Source organism: Salvelinus fontinalis, chromosome 4, assembly GCF_029448725.1.
Source record: "Salvelinus fontinalis isolate EN_2023a chromosome 4, ASM2944872v1, whole genome shotgun sequence".
In the NCBI taxonomy this organism is placed as follows: Eukaryota; Metazoa; Chordata; class Actinopteri; order Salmoniformes; family Salmonidae; genus Salvelinus; species Salvelinus fontinalis.
The window spans coordinates 21,117,826-21,138,604 of NC_074668.1; the positions used below are offsets into that span (position 1 = coordinate 21,117,826).

General features: G+C 45.0%; 2 protein-coding genes across 2 annotated transcripts; both read left to right on the forward strand.

Annotated features, from left to right (window-relative positions):
- Positions 1-1,639: 1,639 nt before the first annotated feature.
- Positions 1,640-8,894, forward strand: ccn1l2 (cellular communication network factor 1, like 2). The gene is made up of 5 exons (XM_055919223.1): positions 1,640-5,713; positions 6,026-6,239; positions 6,476-6,841; positions 7,001-7,203; positions 7,562-8,894. The coding sequence occupies exons 1-5, from the start codon at positions 5,642-5,644 to the stop codon at positions 7,862-7,864; spliced, it is 1,158 nt and encodes a 385-aa protein (XP_055775198.1). The 5' UTR covers positions 1,640-5,641; the 3' UTR covers positions 7,865-8,894.
- A 2,554-nt stretch (positions 8,895-11,448) lies between these two features.
- On the forward strand, positions 11,449-15,624 carry si:dkey-90l8.3 (LIM domain transcription factor LMO4-B). The gene is made up of 5 exons (XM_055919228.1): positions 11,449-11,806; positions 12,778-13,014; positions 13,887-13,983; positions 14,405-14,563; positions 14,659-15,624. The coding sequence occupies exons 2-5, from the start codon at positions 12,797-12,799 to the stop codon at positions 14,665-14,667; spliced, it is 483 nt and encodes a 160-aa protein (XP_055775203.1). The 5' UTR covers positions 11,449-11,806; positions 12,778-12,796; the 3' UTR covers positions 14,668-15,624.
- Positions 15,625-20,779: the final 5,155 nt, after the last annotated feature.

Below are 20,779 nucleotides of genomic sequence, written 5' to 3' on the forward strand. Positions count from 1 at the left end.
TCTTGTTACAGCCTAGTAGTTCTGTCCTGGGATTCTATTTATGTTTCCATGCATTGCATGTGTATTGTGCTTGGCTGTCATGCAATTATTCCAAAACTCCTAACCTTGTGTAGGTGGGTGTTCTTCACAATATCAGGTGATTCAGCAGTAGTTTTGGGTTACAGCATGGACTGACTGATTACAGTGGGCATGCATACCTCTCCTCTCTCAGAGAAGGTGTGTCTGTCTCTCTGTACCTGACTATAGCACACCTGCTCATGTCAGTCAGCCACACAATGGACAGGTTGTTGCAGTACTGTGGAGAGCTCTGCTGAGGGGGTCTCTTCTCCTGGCTGCTTTCATCACTCCTATTAGGCTGGGTGAAGGAATGCACAGGCCATGGGTTCCCTCAGCTCTGCTGCTTGGGTAGCCGCCAGGTTAGGCCTAAATGAGGTCCTTTTGTCTCTTAATGGGTGCAGGAGAGCCACACCTGCATTAGGCTAGCACAGGTCTACTTATCATGCTCTGCCCTGGGGCCTCATGGAGGAGCATACTGGAGGAGAGATGCACCGGTGTCTACCCCCAGTCGTGGATCCATACGCCCAATGACCATGCCCTCTGACATCATCCTTTTCACAGCTGTCTTGCTCAACTGCCTTACAGGAATGTACAAACTGTAACGTATTTAAAGAATTGTTGTATAATCAGTATTCTCTCTTATACATGTACAATTATGGGCATTTAGCAAGCAAACAAGCGCTCTTTGAATGGACCATTTGAAGGGTTACTGATGATTGACTGTGTGAGTGTACCAGCCAAGGTTTTTAGGACACTAGTGTGAGGAATTCAGTGGAGGCCTGACCTATAGAGGGGGTGTCATGAGCTGGGTTAGGGTGCATCACACGTACCCATCTGATTCTACACTGGGTAGATGTTTACCCAAATATACGTGACGTTTCCCACAGTCACTGTTATATACTGTACCTCAGAATGCAAGTCACATGCAGTACTTGTCAGACAGTTATGTACGAGTGTCTTTTTTTAATTGTCTACTTTTAGTGAAGAAAATAGTTGTAGTACTTTAGAGGACTCTCATTATACAGTACACCAGTCTGATACAGTTGACTTGATGAAACTGTCTGTTTGCTATGATACAGTATGGAATACTTACTCACACCCACAAACCCAGTTACACTGATTTACGTGTTCAGGGCAGGTCTGTTTGGATTACTGACTGTCAGTCTTTAGGACATTAGAACACCTCTTCCTGAGTGTTGTGTAGATACTGTAGACTTCCTGTTTACCCACTTCTTCACCAATGATACATGAGTATACCCATCATCATTGGCCCTTCTCTGCACTACGCAGGGTACTTACAGGCATCAGGGCTGCCAACAATATTAACATGTCCACAGACCATTTTCTTCAGACTGTGAGTAGGCGGCAGGGTAGCCTAGTGGTTAGAGCGTTGGACTAGTAACCGAAAGGTTGCAAGTTCAAATCCCCGAGCTGACAAGGTACAAATCTGTCGTTCTGCCCCTGAACAGGCAGTTAACCCACTGTTCCTAGGCCGTCATTGAAAATAAGAATTTGTTCTTAACTGACTTGCCTAGTTAAATAAAGGTAAAAAAAAAAAAAAAAAAAAAAAGACTGTGAGTAGACCAGAAATCAAGCTGTTGTAAAAGCCTCCAAAATAGTAAAGCTGCTAACTGCTGTCATACAGTATAGATGGGTCAGACTGCAGACACAGGAGTGGATAGGAGTAAATCTGGGTGGTGGTTTGTTGGTGTAGATTAAGACTAGGCTGAGTAGATTGAGACTAGGCTGAGTAGATTGAGGCTAGGCTGAGTAGATTGAAACTAGGCTGAGTAGATTGCGACTAGGCTGAGTAGATTGAAACTAGGCTGAGTAGATTGAGGCTAGGCTGAGTAGATTGAAACTAGGCTGAGTAGATTGCGACTAGGCTGAGTAGATTGAAACTAGGCTGAGTAGATTGAGACTAGGTTGAGTAGATTGAGACTAGGCTGAGTAGATTGATACTAGGCTGAGTAGATTGAGACTAGGCTGAGTAGATTTAAACTAGGCTGAGTAGATTGAGACTAGGCTGAGTAGATTGAGACTAGGCTGAGTAGATTGAGACTAGGCTGAGTAGATTGAAACTAGGCTGAGTAGATTGAGACTAGGCTGAGTAGATTGAGACTAGGCTGAGTAGATTGAGACTAGGCTCAGTAGATTGAGACTAGGCTGAGTAGATTGAAACTAGGCTGAGTAGATTGAGACTAGGCTGAGTAGATTGAGACTGGGCTGAGTAGATTGAGACTAGGCTGAGAATATTGAGACTAGGCTGAGTAGATTGAGACTAGGCTGAGTAGATTGGAAAGGGACAGTATTGATAAATCGCCAGGGCTCCTGACCCCTCTGTTTTGGAAATGTTTGTCTATCTGACAAACAATGGCTGGCTGAAAGCCAGGGGGGACTTGCCAAACCACGGCCAGCGCACACATCCTGCCTTTGTGGGCCAGGAATGCCAGGAATCCAGACAGCTGCCCTCCTTCTCCCACCCCTCCCTCCCCAAAAAGGTGCTCTCTCTCAAACATCCCCAGTGTCCCAGTGGTTTCAGCCCAGTAGCCTGGGTGTCTGGGTGTTTGTGTAAGGCGCTGCTTGTGGCTCACCTCTCTCTCCCTCCATTCCTCCTCTCTCTCCACAGTGCTCCTCCGTCCCCACATCAGTGGCAGGCAGGTTAGTAGCAACACCTGTTCTCTGTGGTTCCCCTCTGCTCCCACCCACTGATCTTTATTCATACTGAGATTCCTGCTGCCTCAACTCTCAACACATCCATGTTGGTTTTTATATTTGGTTTTTCATTTTGGTTCTTTCCTCGCAATTCTTGAATTTCTGAAGCGGTTTTGTATTCAAAGATACTTGTCTTATACATTTTTTTTTTACATAAATTTAATTTAAAGAGCACATAAAGACCATGTAAAGTGCATACACAACATATCTTTGCAGTCTTTACAAAGGAGCGTAGTGAGATTCACATGTTAAGGGTACATTTTGGCTGTATAAAGCAAACATTTCAAGAGTCTGAATAAGAATACAATATGTAAAAACCACTTAAGAAAAATAACATAAACAATCAAACACAAAAACCCAGAAGTTCCAGAATAAGACCAGTACAATATGACAGGAACTGTGACCAGACATCTTCATACCTATGCTGTCTATGTTGAAAGATTGATGTAATTCTCTCCATGACAGCAAGTTCCACGCAGACCTAACCACATATCTTTTGGGGGTGCATTTTGTTACACATTTCCTTTCTGCCGCTAAAAGATAATCTCAATTTAAGTGGAGAGGAGTGGAGTGTATCCACAGGAACAATACCTAGGAGGAGATGACATGGGTCTGGTTGAATAATAATATGTGTGATGTCCTATATAAAATGGAGAATTTCAGACCAAAAATACTGGATTTTCGGACACGTCCAAAATATATGTGAATAAGACACGTTTTTTTTTCTGAACCATTATTATTTATATTTTGTTTGATATTTTGGGGAGAAGAAGCTCTGTTGTGGTTTTGTCAAGGTGAACTGGGTTAAGTGAGGACAGGTCTCACAAATTGAGCAAGGATCCACAGAAACAGGTCCTAGTTATTTTCTTTGCCTTCTCCTGTGGTGTGAGAGGCTTGCTATATTCACACTCACTCCTCTCTGTCTCGCTCTGCAGGTTTTCAGTGGCCTCATCAAATGTGCTAAATTACGTTTCCTGTGTTTCATAACAATGAGAGCCAAGGCCTAATGCAGGGCCTTCCTGCCCTCGAACAAAACACTTTTTATGTCCCGCTGGGATGACAATGGGAATGTTTCATTTTTCCTACCAAACATGGGAACCTGTGGAAGAGCCTTTGTTTCCTGGAATGTGGCCATTAGGAAAGAGATGGAGGGAACACAGGATATGTGCCCTGCCCTGGGCAATGCGTTTCAATGGGGTGGCTGGGGCCAGAGGAGTTGTACGCAGGGATTTTCTCTGCAATCTGCATCACTATTTCCCCTGTTAAAGTGGATTCCATGCCAGAGTGGGATTCCCCACTCATTTTTTCCGTTACACCTGCACTTGTTTTTTTCTGTTGACAGCATCAGTCTTACTTGACCCCCAATGTCAAATATCGCTCATATGCCAGAATGTAGCTACCGTGTCACTCCACAGTATGGGAATCCCACAGCCCTGCAGCCCTGGGTTCAAATAGGGTTTGTGTTTATTGAAATACAAATACTTAAAGGACATATGTGCTACTTTTCAACCTCATATTCATTAACTCCAGTACCGTACCAGTGTCTACATATGTGAAAATGACATGTTTCTATGTTCAGTGATTACAAAGATAAGATGAAAGGTCCTAATAAAGACTTCTCTGTGACATCACAGTGTAGAGTTAAACGTTTTTTGTTTTTTTAAATGTTGATTTTTCAAACCTGCAACAAGTTTCTAGCCAGATGGAAGATGTTTTCTTGCTCCCCACGTCACTGCGAATCTCATAGGGTTTTTAAAAATTGTAACTTTTGATGACGTCATGGGATAGAACTTTTATATGTTAGATTTTTTCTACTAAAAATTGTAACTTTTGATGACGTCATGGGATAGAACTTTTATATGTTAGATTTTTTCTACTAAATGTAGAAATGCATCGTTTTCACACATGTAGACACTGGTACTGTGAAAATGGAGATAATGAAAATGAGGTTAAAAAGTGGTGGAATTACCCTTTAAGCTGCATTTGATTGAGCTTTCAAGGCAAAATGGGACTGATGGGGAGAATTTAAATTGCATACTCCTACTCCTCGCGTCCTCTCCCCGCCTCCTCAAAACCCATTAGAGGAGAAGGTTAGAGGGGAGGGAAATCTGGCTTTCCATCCAATGGGTTTTAAGAAGGAGGCGAGAAGAGAGGACATGAGGAATATGCAATTGAGATTCTCCCATGGAATAGTCCCAAAAGTGCAAACCACACCCATCTGGCACTAAAGAAAGGCTCAATCAAATGTTCAACCTGTTTGAAAGAAATCAAATACTATTTGAAGCCACTCCACACTTAGCTTTACTTATTATGAATTTATCAGCAATGATCTTTTCTTGTAGTTTCTCAATAGCATTAGGGACATATGATAGTAAGCTGTCAGTGCACTGAAGTGCCTACAGAGTTGTGTTTGTAATATAACCATGGTTTCTCAGTATAGTAATGTAGCAATGGTGCAATTTCTTCCTCTCCTACTCCACTCACTCAATCCCCCCTTGATTCACTTTCTCTTCCTCCTTGAGAGGAGAGCTGATGTCACAGGGAGGTGGCGGTCTGCCCATGTCTATAAGTACAGGCACCACAGAGGGAATCTCTATATGAAGTTGAGCTAACCCAGCTGAGCAGTGCTGACCCATGCTGAGCAAAGACACTGCAGGAGAGCAAAGAAACACTAGACTGGTGTACCTTTTAGTGCACTCAAACAGATGAAGGAATAAGTGAACTGACAGATAGACTTCTCTCCTCTGGACTCAGGTGCAGGCTCTGGACAGTATATCATCACAGACACTAGGTATCTATTCTAGAATCTAACGACCTCCTGGACGGAATCTTTATCTCTAATTTAAATTGTGTAATCTACACCTTCGGGATGTTTTCTCTGGTTAGTTTGAGACGGACCGTCTCCACACTGTTCGTTCTCCTCTCCAGTGCTGCTGTCATGGTGAGTTTCAAAGATGCATTCTTACCTTCCTGCCCTCATTGTATTTATTTCCCATTCACTCTTTCTCTCTACACTGCATAACCATATTTACATTGTGTTTGTTTTTTATTTTTCTATGTAAAAATATTTTTTTACAAAAATAATTGTTGAACTTTTTTGGTATTGTTACAATGAAGAAAGGTACTGAGATCAATATACTATTGTATCAGTAGTCATAGAAATCAGCCTGGAATGCATTCCCCTCACCTCCACCCTACTGCTGCTGTGCCGACCCTAACTCACGTTTAACACTGACCCTGCTGTCTGTCTCAGGTGGAGAGTGACTGTCCTACCCAGTGCTCCTGTGGCGCCTCACAGCCACCGTGCCCAGCGGGCATTAGTTGGGTGACAGACGCCTGCGGCTGCTGTAAGGTGTGTGCCAGGCAGTTCAACCAGGACTGCAGCCCCAGCCAGCCCTGTGACCACATCAAGGGCCTGCACTGCCACCTGGGGGCTGGGGGAGACCCAGAGAGAGGCCTGTGCCGAGGTAAGGACCAGGAGCACCCCTAACATCAGTGGGAGAGAAATGAGGTGGTTGGGCCAGTATGGGAGTATGCAGAATTATGGGAGTAGCAGCTGGGTATGGGTTTTTCAGAATTGTAGTAGAATTCTGATCATTAGATTGATACAGGTAGATAGTTGTCAAATGCTCAGCATCATGGTAACACACTACCATAGGGGTATGAAGTCCACAGTGCTGCTAATGTCTCTGTTTCTACCCAGCGGAGGCCCAGGGCCGGCCCTGTGAGTTCAACGGGCGTGTCTACCAGCATGGAGAGGACTTCCAGCCCAGCTGCCAGCACCAGTGCAGCTGCATGGACGGGGTGGTGGGCTGCATGCCACTCTGTCCCCAGCAGGTGCCCTTGCCCGACTGGCGCTGCTCCCAGCCAAGGCTGGCACGGCCCCGGGGCCGCTGCTGTGAGGAGTGGGTCTGTGATGACAAAAACAACATCAGTGAGGACCCAGAGGAACCTCCACAGGCAGCCCTACCTGACCCACAACCCCTCCCAAACCACATCAACAACCAGCTCCAGGCCCAAGCCCTGGCCCAGCCACGCTATCAGGCCAGCACTGGAGTCACTTTTAGAGGTACAGTAAAGCCTAACCCAAAGGGCCAGTTTCCCAGCCACAGATTGTCTAGTCATGGCTTTTCAGTACAGGACTAGGCTGAGAAACCGGCCCTATATGTTTGTTTTTCCCAAGCCTTACTCTACATGTTGCTGATGACTCTGTCCTTTTCTTCCACAGAGTTGGTGTCCCTCCCCAGGTCCCAGGTGTTGCTAAGCGCCAGATGCTTCCCTCAGACCACTGATTGGACGGAATGTTCCACCACGTGCGGGATGGGCATCTCAAGCCGGGTGACCAATAACAACGCAGAGTGTCGGCTGGTCAGAGAGACACGACTCTGTCAGGTCCGCCAATGTGACCTGCAGCTTACCCCAGCAATCAAGGTAAAGTGAGACACATGGTTATCAGATGTTAATGCGAGTGTAGCGAAATGCTTGTGCTTCTAGTTCCAACAGTGCAGTAATATCTAACAAGTAATCAAACAATTCCACAACAACTACCTAATGTGGGAAATCTAACAATTCCACAACAACTACCTAATGTGGGAAATCTAACAGTTCCACAACAACTACCTAATGTGGGAAATCTAACAGTTCCACAACAACTACCTAATGTGGGAAATTGCGTTAGAGCACATATAACATTTGATATTTCACTTTTAATTATGAGAACTTTTGTAATATATCATTTTTTTGTGGAATACATAGCTCAGTTATCTAACTCTGTTTGTTGACTGTCCAGAGGTTAAAGAAGTGCCAGCGTACAGTGCGCCCCCAGGAGCCAATCAGGATCAACTTTGCTGGCTGCTCCACAACACGCCGCCATCGGCCTCACACCTGTGGCTCCTGTGCGGACGGGCGATGCTGCACCCCTTCACTGACCCGCACCGTCCGCCTGCGCTTCCAATGTCCCGACGGAGAGGGCTTCACACGCAACGTCATGTGGATCCAGAGCTGCAGCTGCAAGAAGAGCTGCCACAATCACAGTTCCCCCTCAAGACCCTCTGTCAGCCTGCACAACGACATCCACAACTTCAGGCACTGAGGCAGGCTTAGGAGGATGCCTAACCCTAGTCTCAACACACTAGACAGGGCTAGTGCATGCTAACCTCTCCCCATCTTCCACCCACCCTCTGCCCAGGGATAGCCCTGCCTTTCAGTCCCTTCCTGGACACCAGCCTCTCCCTCCTGCACCAGCGCCAGACTATGGGAGAGAGAGCCTCGGCTAGGTGGCCGCTCCATCCAACCAGGCAGAACTATCGCTTGCACTTTAAGCTTCCTGACACGTTGCCACAAGTTATCCGACATGAGAGATGTGGATCAACTGCTCTCCACAGCCAGGTCCAGTGTCCCTTCCCTGTTGATGACACAGTCACAGAACTGTTCTGGTGGAGGGAGGGACAGCACTGAGCACAACAGACTATGGATGGCCTGATGTCACTTTCCTGATGTCATTTTGAACTTGTAAATTAATCAGTTTGGTTGTCTGCTTTTCCCCCTCATTATTTATAATGTTTATTTGTTAACATTGTCAAGTTCCTCTATAATCACAGAGGAGCAAGGGAAAAGGAATGTATATGTGTGTATGTGAAAGACATATACATTTTTGTCATAATAGAAATGTGTAAATTAGTGAGGCCAGTGAATGTGTAAGGATGTGATGAGTGACGACCATGGGCAATCTCTTACATTCATGAAATGTTTTGTCTGATACATCGATGGTAGAAAGAGGACAGGATATCATTCTACAAATTCATCAATGATTGTAATTAACTGTATATTACATTGTGTAAAGTTCAGTGTTTATGTGTGTGAGAGAGAATGAAAGGGCGAGAAACAGAGTGTTTACATGTGTGTATTTGTGTCATATGACAGAGTATAGTGTACAGACTTCACTCTTAGTGGAGTGGCAATTGATGGAGATCACCTCATTTTCCGGGGTGTGTTTTTATTGCCTCATAGTATAGAGACTTGTACTGGAGGGAAGATTGTATTTGATATATTTAAGATTTCTATATTGTTTGAATTCTAGATCAATAATACTCTGAAAAATTGAATAAAAACATTCAACACGTGCCCCTCTCTGTCTTAGTTGTGTTTCTCAGAGAGGTGTGTTAGTTGATGGTGATTTAGATGACAGTATCGGGTGGTTGGTCTGGGATACTACAGTAAGGGGGGAAAGCAAAAGTCTCTCCTGAGTTGGGATAGGCTCACAGAAGGTGGTGAGTCTGATATTTACCTTATAGAGGTACTTTATTGCTGAGTGTACTACTCCAGAGAGGGGAGCAGTGCTGAAAGCCAGCCTGTTGTTTTGTGGTTAGGGCTGGTGCCGGAGAGAAGAGGCTGGGTCTCCAGTGTGGCCGGGGTCAGTACTCTAGCCATGATCATGTTCCCTTGTATCTTTATACATACAGGCTGGTCTGCAGCACAAACATCACAGCAGCCTCCCAAATTCCACACCCCGTCCTCCCTCTGTCTCCTATCTCTCTCCATGTCTATCTATTCAATGCTGACCTCTTCCCCTGTCTATCACACCACTGTCTACAGACCTGGTCTGGCTCGGAACAGACTGACATCCAGTGTGCTAGTTGTCTAAATGGCATCTCTGAGGCTGTTACAGCATGGGTCTACTGTTTAATATATTCGGATCATCTCAATGTATCATCTATTCACCTGCTCAATGTAGTTAGTTTGAAATTCAGGTTTGGACACATCAATCATACACTATAGGGTTAGATAAGGGTATTAGATAAGGCTGGGAATAGGGCGACAGTTTGATTTCTTATGAGCCTATACATTCTCCTTGCATTTTGTTCACTGGTCCACTGACAGACAAAACCCTACAGAGCACACATGGCATTCCATCATCACCATAGAGACCGCAGTACTATCTGCCATCGTCTTCACTAAAGGCCCCAATCCTCCTATTGGCTGTATCCCTTCTGACTGTACCACATTTCTACAAAGACTATGGTCTCTAGTGTTTGTCTAGTGGGGCTATTTGGTGTTGTAAATTCAGGGAAATAGTATCGTTCTCAGAATTATTGAACACTAAAGCTGATGTCCAAGGACAACGTTTGACAAAACAGCTGTCAAAGAGGTGCTCTTGCATTTCAGTGAAAACCATGTCAATATGAGGACTGGGGAGGAAGCTATAGGAGGCTGTGTGATAGTTGATTGTTCAAGGGAAGAGTATTAAAATTGGGTTATAATATCATGGTATGGAATTTTCTAAGGGTCCAGTCCATATTAAACAGAAGCTTTGTCATGTACTGTAGTTGACTTATACCAACACATATTATATGAAAGCAAAGCATCCGGTGAAATGAGCATTACTCAAAGGCAGTGTATAAATGTAGTTCTCTCCCCTGTGAATTGTTTTGGCTGTAGCCTCCTTCTGCGGTGGAGTTTACTTTGGCCTGGACACCAGGCTGGAAGTTACAGGTGTTGTCCAGCCTCACAGAGAACTGAGTTTCAGCATGGCCGTAACATAGGAAAAGGAAATATGTCAGAAATAAACAGGGTCTGTGGGAAGTAGTGGTATGGTGGGGGCCTGGGTGGAAGGTTAACCAGAGCAGAAGAAGCTCCCCCCCCCAAAAACATAGCATCCTCTGCAGAAGACAACTGTCATATAAGTCAATTAAAAACACATTTTTATTTTGTTGCAAAAATGATTCTCCCTAAGAGAAATGTCACTCTAAACAGGAGTCAGGTTTCACCAAGATCTAAAGATTCCAGCAGTTCAGGTGCTACAATCTGTGATATGTATTGTGTAAAACACAACATTTAACTTGTCCCGCCATATAACTCTAAAGCATATCTTTACATTAAAAAATTCAAAAATTCTAGGGAAAAAATAACCAACACTGGGTGGATATTTTCTGCAGCACAGTTTTCCAGTACAGTGAAGTTCGCATTGCTCATTGCCCACTGTCTCGTAGGCCTACAACACAGGAGAACACTGTTCTCTACTGGCCCCGAGCAAGCAGTGCAGGTTAGGTTGAGCTTGGGTGAGGACATGAAGCTAAGGTTAGCCTTATGGCTAGGGTTAGGGTTGAGCCAGGGTGTGGACATGAAGCTAGGGTTAGGGTCAGGGTTGAGCCGGGCTCTCCCTTTGACCCAAAGTCAATTTAACCACTGTGTATTTGGCCTACTCTAATAACATTCATAATACTAGGATTCAGTCTTATTTGAAAATGTTTTATTTTCTTATTGTTGATCCCCAGCTCTTTATTTACTATGAAAGATATGGTACGAAAATACATAATTTAACCTACACAAAAATATAGTAACAATTCAAATAAACTATATTCAAATAAATGTATTGCCACATCTCGCCCAAACGTCTCTTAAAAGTAAATGGTAATGTCTAGTAAACGTCAAATTTGTACGATTCCGAATATATGAATTGGAAGGTGGAAGTGCTTATTGACAGTCTGTGCCTTTTAATTGCACATATGAATTGTGTAATGGATTGTCATATTTGGAAACAGTTTAGTTTGGTTCAATCTAATGAGAAAATGTACAATGGCCCTCTCCAAACACATAAATCATTTTGACAGTAACCCCACCCCTGAGAGTCTAGTGGCTGCGCACACTGCATGTTAAAAACGTCACCAAGAAGCGAATTAAATACCCGCTTGCGCAATTCAGTTAATAGTGTAGCTGTCAAAGACGCTAGTGATAGTTGAGAGTCGGATGATAAATGTAATTGACTTAAAAATATGTTGCATGCAATCTCTTTAAAACTAATTTTATTACATTGTATTTTTGATAACGTGCGCTTTTTCCTTTTTGACATTGCTGTAAATCGTTTTAATTAACCACTTTCGAAAATGTGTCGCTTTATTTGTGGGATATGGATATCATAGAAGCGCTAGTTTGTCAGTCAGATTTAACTGTTGTTGAAACATTATCCGCTGTCGTCCATTGTTTTCTTTTTTACAACAACTTCTCCACGTCTGAATTCTCTGGAACGCACATCAAGGTGAGCATCTTATCTTCTAAATGCGCCTATAATACGTTATTAAGCAGCCTATTTTGAGGACCAAATTACTTACCGTAATGTTCAACTTAATTTAAATTCCATGAAATATACATTTATGTACAGGCTATTATCACCTAATCTTGATTCGCTGTTGTGTGATGGTTCGAAGTTCATTCCGAGTCTCCTTTTTTTGAGGTTGCTATTATTTTTCTTGCACGTGCATCACGCTGACACTTCTATGTTTCACTGTATGATTTCCTGTATAAAAAATGCTATTCGTAACCAGGACCTTATTCAACATAGGAAAGTGTTCTGTATGAATAGATAGCACAGCTCCCTTATCTTGTGGAATATAAATCAGTATTGTTTTTTATTTTATTTTGATACCTGTAAATGACAGGTAAAATGGCAGGTTAAACTGGTGTGAAATGTCATACAACGTGTTATAAATGTTATGTTACAGTTTTTAGTATAATGTAGCTTATTTTGTTCAACCAGTTACCATATTATTTGTTGGACTTCCTGCGTTTTTGGTGAGTTGTGATGCAGGCAAATGATTATTTGCTAGATATACCTTGTCTGCTTGGTATTTGGAATAAAAAAATCCTTCACCCAACCACCTAATATGGGCATCATTATTAAAACCTCAGTATACAGTTTACCTGGCTTGTCCTGTAGCAGCTTAATGTTCTTGAACTAGCAAAAATACAGAAAGTAAAGTTGTGGAGAATTCCTTTCTCTGAAGATATAGTGAAACATGAGCATGTTTACTAAATACTAGTTAAAACACTTGGATTAATGTTGCCCATGCATGCTTGCTTTAATGGTCACCTGTTAGGACTTCTGGATATCCTGACCCCTTCCAGTAGCAGATAATTGGAGGCTCCCTGCTTACATTGTCCATGAGGTCATTGTAACAGCTTGCTACCTTTGCCATGTAGCTTAAGGGTCAACATTGTCTTTGTTTCCAGGAGCTTTTGAGGGCTCAGCATGGTGAACAGTCAGCTGGGTGGGGGTGTGGCGTCACCCCCCAGGTCATGTGCAGGATGCGGGGGGAAGATCGCAGACCGCTTCCTGCTCTTCTCCATGGAGCGCTACTGGCACACACGCTGCCTCAAGTGCTCCTGTTGCCACGCACAGCTAGGTGACATTGGCAACACCTGCTACAGTAAAGGAGGCATGATCCTGTGTAGGAGCGACTATATCAGGTGAGGTCCTAATGGGACTCTGGGGAGAGGACAGCAGGGTGAGAATCTAGACTTTAGCTCCCAGGCTAGGGCACTGGGACTGATCTGGCTCTGGGGAGAGGACCGGAGGGGGAGAATCTGGACTTTAGCTCCCAGGCTAGGGCACTGAGACTGATCTGGCTCTGGGGAGAGGACCGGAGGGGGAGAATCTGGACTTTAGCTCCCAGGCTAGGGCACTGGGACTGATCTGGCTCTGGGGAGAGGACCGGAGGGGGAGAATCTAGACTTTAGCTCCCAGGCTAGGGCACTGGGACTGATCTGGCTCTGGGGAGAGGACCGGAGGGGGAGAATCTAGACTTTAGCTCCCAGGCTAGGGCACTGGGACTGATCTGGCTCTGGGGAGAGGACCGGAGGGGGAGAATCTAGACTTTAGCTCCCAGGCTAGGGCACTGAGACTGATCTGGCTCTGGGGAGAGGACCGGAGGGGGAGAATCTAGACTTTAGCTCCCAGGCTAGGGCACTGGGACTGATCTGGCTCTAGGGAGAGGACAGGAGGGGGAGAATCTAGACTTTAGCTCCCAGGCTAGGGCACTGGGACTGATCTGGCTCTGGGGAGAGGACCGGAGGGGGAGAATCTGGACTTTAGCTCCCAGGCTAGGGCACTGAGACTGATCTGGCTCGGGGGAGAATCTGGACTTTAGCTCCCAGGCTAGGGCACTGAGACTGATCTGGCTCTGGGGAGAGGACAGCAGGGGGAGAATCTAGACTTTAGCTCCCAGGCTAGGGCACTGAGACTGATCTGGCTCTGGGGAGAGGACCGGAGGGGGAGAATCTAGACTTTAGCTCCCAGGCTAGGGCACTGAGACTGATCTGGCTCTGCTTTGTGTCTGCAGGTTGTTCGGGCACAGTGGAGCATGCAGCGCCTGTGGCCAGTCGATCCCGGCCAATGAGATGGTTATGAGGGCACAGGGCAATGTGTACCATCTCAAGGTAAGACCCTCTGGCAGTAAGTGTTTCACTGTTGTTAGTGTCTGTCACCATCAGTTCATTTGTAACAGGTTGTTTGTGTGAAACCAATAGATGTATACTTGAAACAAGGTGCTTTATACACTATCCTAAAGTGTATAACGGCCCAATAAAAAAATAATATATTTAACGTTTATTTAACTAGGCAAGTCAGTTAAGAGCAAATTCTTATTTACAACCCGGACGACAGGCCAAATGTGCGCCACCCTATGGGACTCCCAATCACGGCCGGTTGTGATACAGCCTGTAATCAAACCAGGGTCTGTAGTGACGCCTCTAGCACTGAGATGCAGTGCCTTAGACCACTGCGCCACTCGGGAGCCCACTAGAGTAAGGCGTGGACTTGGCATGAGGATTCTAACTCCTGTGTCTCTTTTATCCCTAGTGTTTCACCTGTGCCACCTGTAGAAACAGACTGGTGCCAGGCGACCGCTTCCACTATGTTAACGGCACCATCTTCTGTGAGCACGACCGGCCAGAGGCTGCACTGCTCAACAGCCACCTGCCCCCACTCCAGAGTAACCCTGTGCTGCCTGACCAGAAGGTGAGAGAGAGACCAGGACCATGAGGCCTTTCACACTTTCATACACACTACTGTCTAGTACTGAACATTCTATTCCCCCCTGCTCTTGTCTGTAGGTGTGCTGAGTGGTTAGCCTTCATCCTTCCCTTGTCTCCAGAGGTCTCTCCATCCCTGCTCCTGATACTGTTGTTGTGGATCCTTTTTAATTGAGCCTTTTCTTAAACTAGGCAAGTCAGTTAAGAAGAAATTCTTATTTTACAAGGACGGCCTAATCCGGACGACGCTGGGACAATTGTGCGCCACCCTATGGGACTCCCGATCATGGCCGATTGTGATACACCCCGGGATCGAACCAGGTTCTGTAGTGATGCCTCTAGCACTGAGATGCAGTGCCTTAGACCGCTGCGCCACTTGGGATCCTCATCACCATCCACCATCTTGTCTCTTTGACCAGGAGGTTATTTTTACTTGCAGGATCAACTTCAGATGTGTTGTACATATCCATGCTTGAGACAGTGTACAAATACACCGTAATGGTGAGTCGTGTGTGATACAGTGCTGGTCTGCCCATCAAAGACAATCTGGACCACATTAACTACTTCAGGACTGAGGTTACATGTTGTACTGTAAGTAAGGGACCCCCAATTCTGTGCATATCCAGAACTTTGGTGCTTGTGGACAAATCTTGCCATGAGTTTTAAGGGTATGGCCTGGACCCTCTCCAAGAAGAATAAAGCAAATAAAAATAAGCTTTTCCATGGAGTCCACTGAAACTCTCACAGTGGCATTGCTGTAGTTATCATTATTGTCAAGAATAACCCATCGCCTAGATAATGAACTCAGAATTCCTCTCAATGGCCTCTCATCTGTTACTCTGTGATGTTTAAACCATCATATGAATTAGGCTGAAGTCAAGGAAGAAGATACATGTCCATTATTTTTTTATAATGCTATTGTGTGTTTCTCAGTAGAGTTCTATTTCCTGAATTAATGTTTCATTCAATTGAATTATGGATGCCTGTTCAATATGTGAAATTATCAGATGGAGATAAAAATGCTATTAAAAGACTACTATAACATGAGGTGAACTGAAGTAATTGAAGCCTATGTGCAGTTGGTTGGTCACATGACATGAGTTGCGGGATTACATGGTAAACTACTACCCAGTTGCTGTGGCATTTCCTCCCTGTTTGTGCTGCATAGCTCCCCTCAGTCCTGTATGGTGAAAGCATGCCTGATTACCCTGAGGAATGGAATTAGAGGGCTACAGTCCTGACCATTTACAGAAGCAATTAAACTTGAGTGGTGTATCTGTGCTGCCTGCTACAGTTCCTGCTCCTGGGAGGCTGAACTTTGGCCATATCCCGTGGCTGACTTTATTAAAGACTAATCTGGGAGCCGGCCTAATTAAAGGGAGGGGCTCCTACGCATTCAGCCAGCGTGTAGAAGAAAAAAAACAAAAAACAATCTGATGCTTGGACGGTCTACCATGTTGCAATTAAAAGACACAAGCCAGAGGTTTTCTAAGCCCCCTCTGTTGCTCTTGGTTGTTCAAAAGAATGAGCTTTGATTTCTGTTAGGATCTGCATTGGCTAACTTGCTTGACCTTCCTTGAATTTGTCTGTTTGATGTAATGTAAAACTGGATATGACAAATCTGTAGCCTGTATAGTCAGACATGGGTGTGTAGACCTGAGTGGTTAAGGCTGTAAGAAATACAGTTTGAGTGAATCAGATGATAGCATCTGCTGTGCTTCAAATGAGGTCTGTACTTTCACACCTTTGCTAGGAGTATGGCAGCCATCAAAATTGCACCTTAATGTGCTTAGCTATTTCAGAAGTCTCACTTGTCATGGTAGGTGCTGATACTGCATCAATTATGTATTCCACGTTTGATTGAAAAGCATCACGCAAATTCATTAACTTATGGAAATGATCACAATTACAAATATCTTCATATCTAGATAGTGAGGAAATAAAACCTGCACAATCTCAAGCCCACCACTCCACAAGTTACACTTTGCATTCAAACCAATCAGGCCTCGTCTGCATATCACTAATTAGCCCAGCATTTTCAGATGCCAATTAGCAGGTCTCCTAAAAGAATCTCTGCCATGAGGTGTTGTTTTAAAAAAATCAGAGACGTTGCAGGTGTGTGGCTCACCATCTAGCCTAGCTTCTGTTATAGGAAAGTGTTTATACTCACTAATTAATCATTAATCATATTAACACATGCAGATGAGTGTAATTGCCTTAGCTTCTACGCCTCACACTGTGTGAAGAGACAGAAATAAGCCAGGATATTTTTTACAAGCGGATGAAGAGGAAGAGAGGGTCTGAGTGGTGCCCTTCTGCCCAGCCACTCCTCTGATACAGATCCAAGATGGAGTCTGTGTCGAGCTGTATGATGATGATGATCCATTGTTTCTGTGCCAGCAGGACTGGCAGGAAGATCATATATGTCTCATGATCTGTCGAGAGGCCAAGGAGAGGGTTTGGAGCAGTCTGACAATGTGCTGGAGTTGACAGACAGACAGACAGACAGACAGACAGACAGACAGACAGACAGACAGACAGACACCATTTAAATCCTCTCAGCTCAAGCAGTCTGGCTGCTGTTAAATGTGTTCCAGTGAGAATAAAGTATGTTAGAGAGGTATGTGCATGTGGTCACCGTCAGGAACAGAGCCAGAGGCTGCTGAAAGGGCGTCCGTGTTGATAGACAGGCATGCAAGCTGAGGTGATGTCCGCCTACAAACATGCATAACGTTCATGGTAACAGGTTTCCAGTAAAAAACACCATCTGTTTTTTCTTTTTTAAATAGGCCTATCTATTGAAAAGCCAAGTATGTACTGTTTCTAAGGAATTGCAACTATGCTAAAAATCCTTCTTGCGACCATAAAACTGTCCTGTCTGCTAAAACGATAGTGAACAGGCTTAATAACAAAGAAAACACGACTTTACAAATATGAGCCTCACACAAGAATGAGAGAGAGAGATAGAGAGATAGATAGAGAGTGGAAAAAGGTTCCCGGCCCAATCAGAACGCTTTGAATAATTAAACTGATCGGCTTAATTAGCTCAATTACGTTAATTTGACCACGGAACATGGCCATATGGTGAAAGGAAACAAAAGAGGGGGGAACTAATTAAAAGTAAAATAATGAGGATTTTAATGAACTGGTTCCCCAGACAGCAGCGCACAGGGATCAGGAGCCTGGTACCATAATTAAAGTGCTGTAACGCAGGCAACATCTCTCCTTTATTCCTTATGTCTGTGAGGGCTCTATCCATCTAATTAAATCTGTAAATAAATTAGCAACATTGAGGGTTCCTGCTTGACTTAACATCGCCTGCAATCCACCCCCCCAACACGCTCACTTTACTCCCATCACACATGTTTACAACAGAATGGATGTGCAAGCAAAGGTTTTGCCAAATCTGATATTAACAACAAGTTGTAGATAGAGGATTTGTATATGTGTGTGTACATTTGTTAGGGTGTGTGTGTGTGTGCGTGTGTGTGTGTGTGCGTGTGTGTGTGTGTGTGTGTGTGTGTGTGTGCGTGCGTGCGTGCGTGTGTGCGTGCGTACGTACGTGTGTGTGTGTGATTGTGTATATGTGCATGATGCAGGTTGTGCTATCATGTTTGTGCAGGCTGATGTTTGTGTTTGCTCCCTCTCATAACCCCAAACTCTTTTACATAGTATCTACCCTGAACACTAGGATATTACAGTGACACCAGACCCAATCTCAGTGACACCCCCCCCCCCCCACAGACCCCATACCCTATACCCCATACCCAAAGAGCTAGGCTATTGACTCAAAGAGCAGAAGCTAAACATAGCTGCATGTTCTGCTCAGTACTACCATGCTCTCTACTATAAAGTTCACATGTTAAAATGTGAGTCCCTAGGTAAGTCTATCTACCCTCTGGGCCAACCTGGCATATCTAGTTTGTCCCTTTGAAAAACTGCCCATGATATGTTGTATTCCCACCTCTCTTGTCACATTTAGATCATGATCCTAGTTCACCCTGCTCTCCTGTCTCTCTTTCCTCTTCACCCCCACAACCTGCAACCTCCTCCCTTGGAAACAGGCTTTTCATTCAAATGCATTTAGACTGACAGGAGTCGATTGCATATTAAATTAACAACCACTTAAGGTTCTGAATGAAGCGGAATGCTGCCAAATTGAAAATATGAAGATCAGGCATGCATTCAGCTGTCATTACCATGGTTGAGAAATGGTGTGTGGGGGCATGGTTGGCAGAGACAGAGGGGTGGATGGGGGGAGCACAGAACATACAAATTATTTGACATACAGTACCACAAAACACACTGTGCACACTATTTCTAATCCTATATACTGACTAAAGGTTGAAACTCCAGCCGCTCTGGTGTAATGCTGATTATACCAGGTGTGGCCCATGTTAGGGTAAACCCACAGGGTGTTGTATCGATACATAACAAGACGGACTGGAGACCCCCAGGGGGAGTAACGTAATTCTGAGAGCCGGGGGACAGATGCTGTTCTGAGATGAGCTGTGACCTGTTTGTAAATGCTGATCGTTTAGGAGTCTATTCTCACACAGTATAAATAGTGATGACCTTATTTAGTTAGTTCCACCCGTGTCTTCCTGTCCCCAACTGAAAGGCTCCAGAGGCTCTTAGGACACCAGAGGCTCTTACTCTCCCTTAATCCTAATTTTAACTATTGAGAGGAGAAGTCCAAAAATGACCATAGATCAGCTTCTACTGGCAACTTCATACAACTTTGTTCCAGAGCACTATAGTCTCAACATCTTGAGACAGAGTTCTATTATTGCTCAGAAGAAGTGTTGTGAAAGGCCAAGGCCTCGTCGGCAGGTTTAGTTAGTGTGTGTTCCAACCCCCTCTCACTGGGGCCAGGTGGAACACACGTGCGTTCATTAGCGCTCTGTTAATGAGGAACAGATGCAACATGTTCTCTCTCCCCCTCGTTCTCTCTTTCTCTCCCTCGTTCTCTCTTTCTCTCCCCCTCGTTCTCTCTCTCCTCCTCATTCTCTCGTTCTCTCCCTCTCAATCTCGCTCTCTCTCCCTCGTTCTCTCTCTCTCTCACACACACACACACACACACACACACACACACACACACACACACACACACACACACACACACACACACACACACACACACACACACACACACACACACACACACACACACACACACACACACACACACACACACAATGCTGGCCTCCCCTCTATTCAACCCATTAAAGGACATTTGTCCAATTTAGAAGAATGACTGAGATCGTATATCATTCTCTCTCGTCACTCTATTTGTATCCCCAAGGAACTGAGTGTGTATAGTTCAGTTTGAGTTTTGAACACTAAAATGTGTTCTGGTGGCGTGGTTGGGTTGACTCCCTTGGCCTCACATTCACCACCTTAAAGTTTTAGTTTTCCCATTGTTGTCTAGAGTGTCAATCATACAGTATCACTGTAGTCTTTGATAATAGCTCACAGATGTGATATTCTTCTCTACATCACCAGCAGCACACTGTGCTCTGCTCTAGATTTGCAGCCATGTGTAATGAATGCCCTTCTCCCACTCCTCAAGAGGGCATGCTTTCAAGGCACACTATCCCTAATTGCCCATTAAAGTTAACTCACACCATCCCAGCCAAGCTTTCTAATTGAAGTCCTTAAAATAAGAGAGCAAGCCTTCCAGGGGAGCTCTGACAGTTTGAGCACTGCCACGATGGGACTGAACTCAGTATGGTCCCGGACTTCCCGGCCTATGGGGCTGGACCCCTTCTATCCCGGCCTATGGGGCTGGACCCCTTCTATTCCGGCCCATGGGACTGGACCCCTTCTAACCCGGCCCATGGAGCTGGACCCCTTCTATCCCGGCCTATGGGGCTGGACCCCTTCTATCCCGGCCTATGGGGCTGGACCCCTTCTAACCCGGCCTATGGGGCTGGACCCCTTCTAACCCGGCCCATGGAGCTGGACCCCTTCTATCCCGGCCCATGGGGCTGGACCTCTTCTGACCCGGCCCATGGGGCTGGACCTCTTCTATCCCGGCCCATGGGGCTGGACCTCTTCTATCCCGGCCCATGGGGCTGGACCTCTGCTATCCCGGCCCATGGGGCTGGACCTCTGCTATACCGGCCTATGTGGTTGGACCCCTGCTATCCCGGCCTATGGGGCTTGACCCCTACTATTCCATTGGGCAAATTAAGATTCT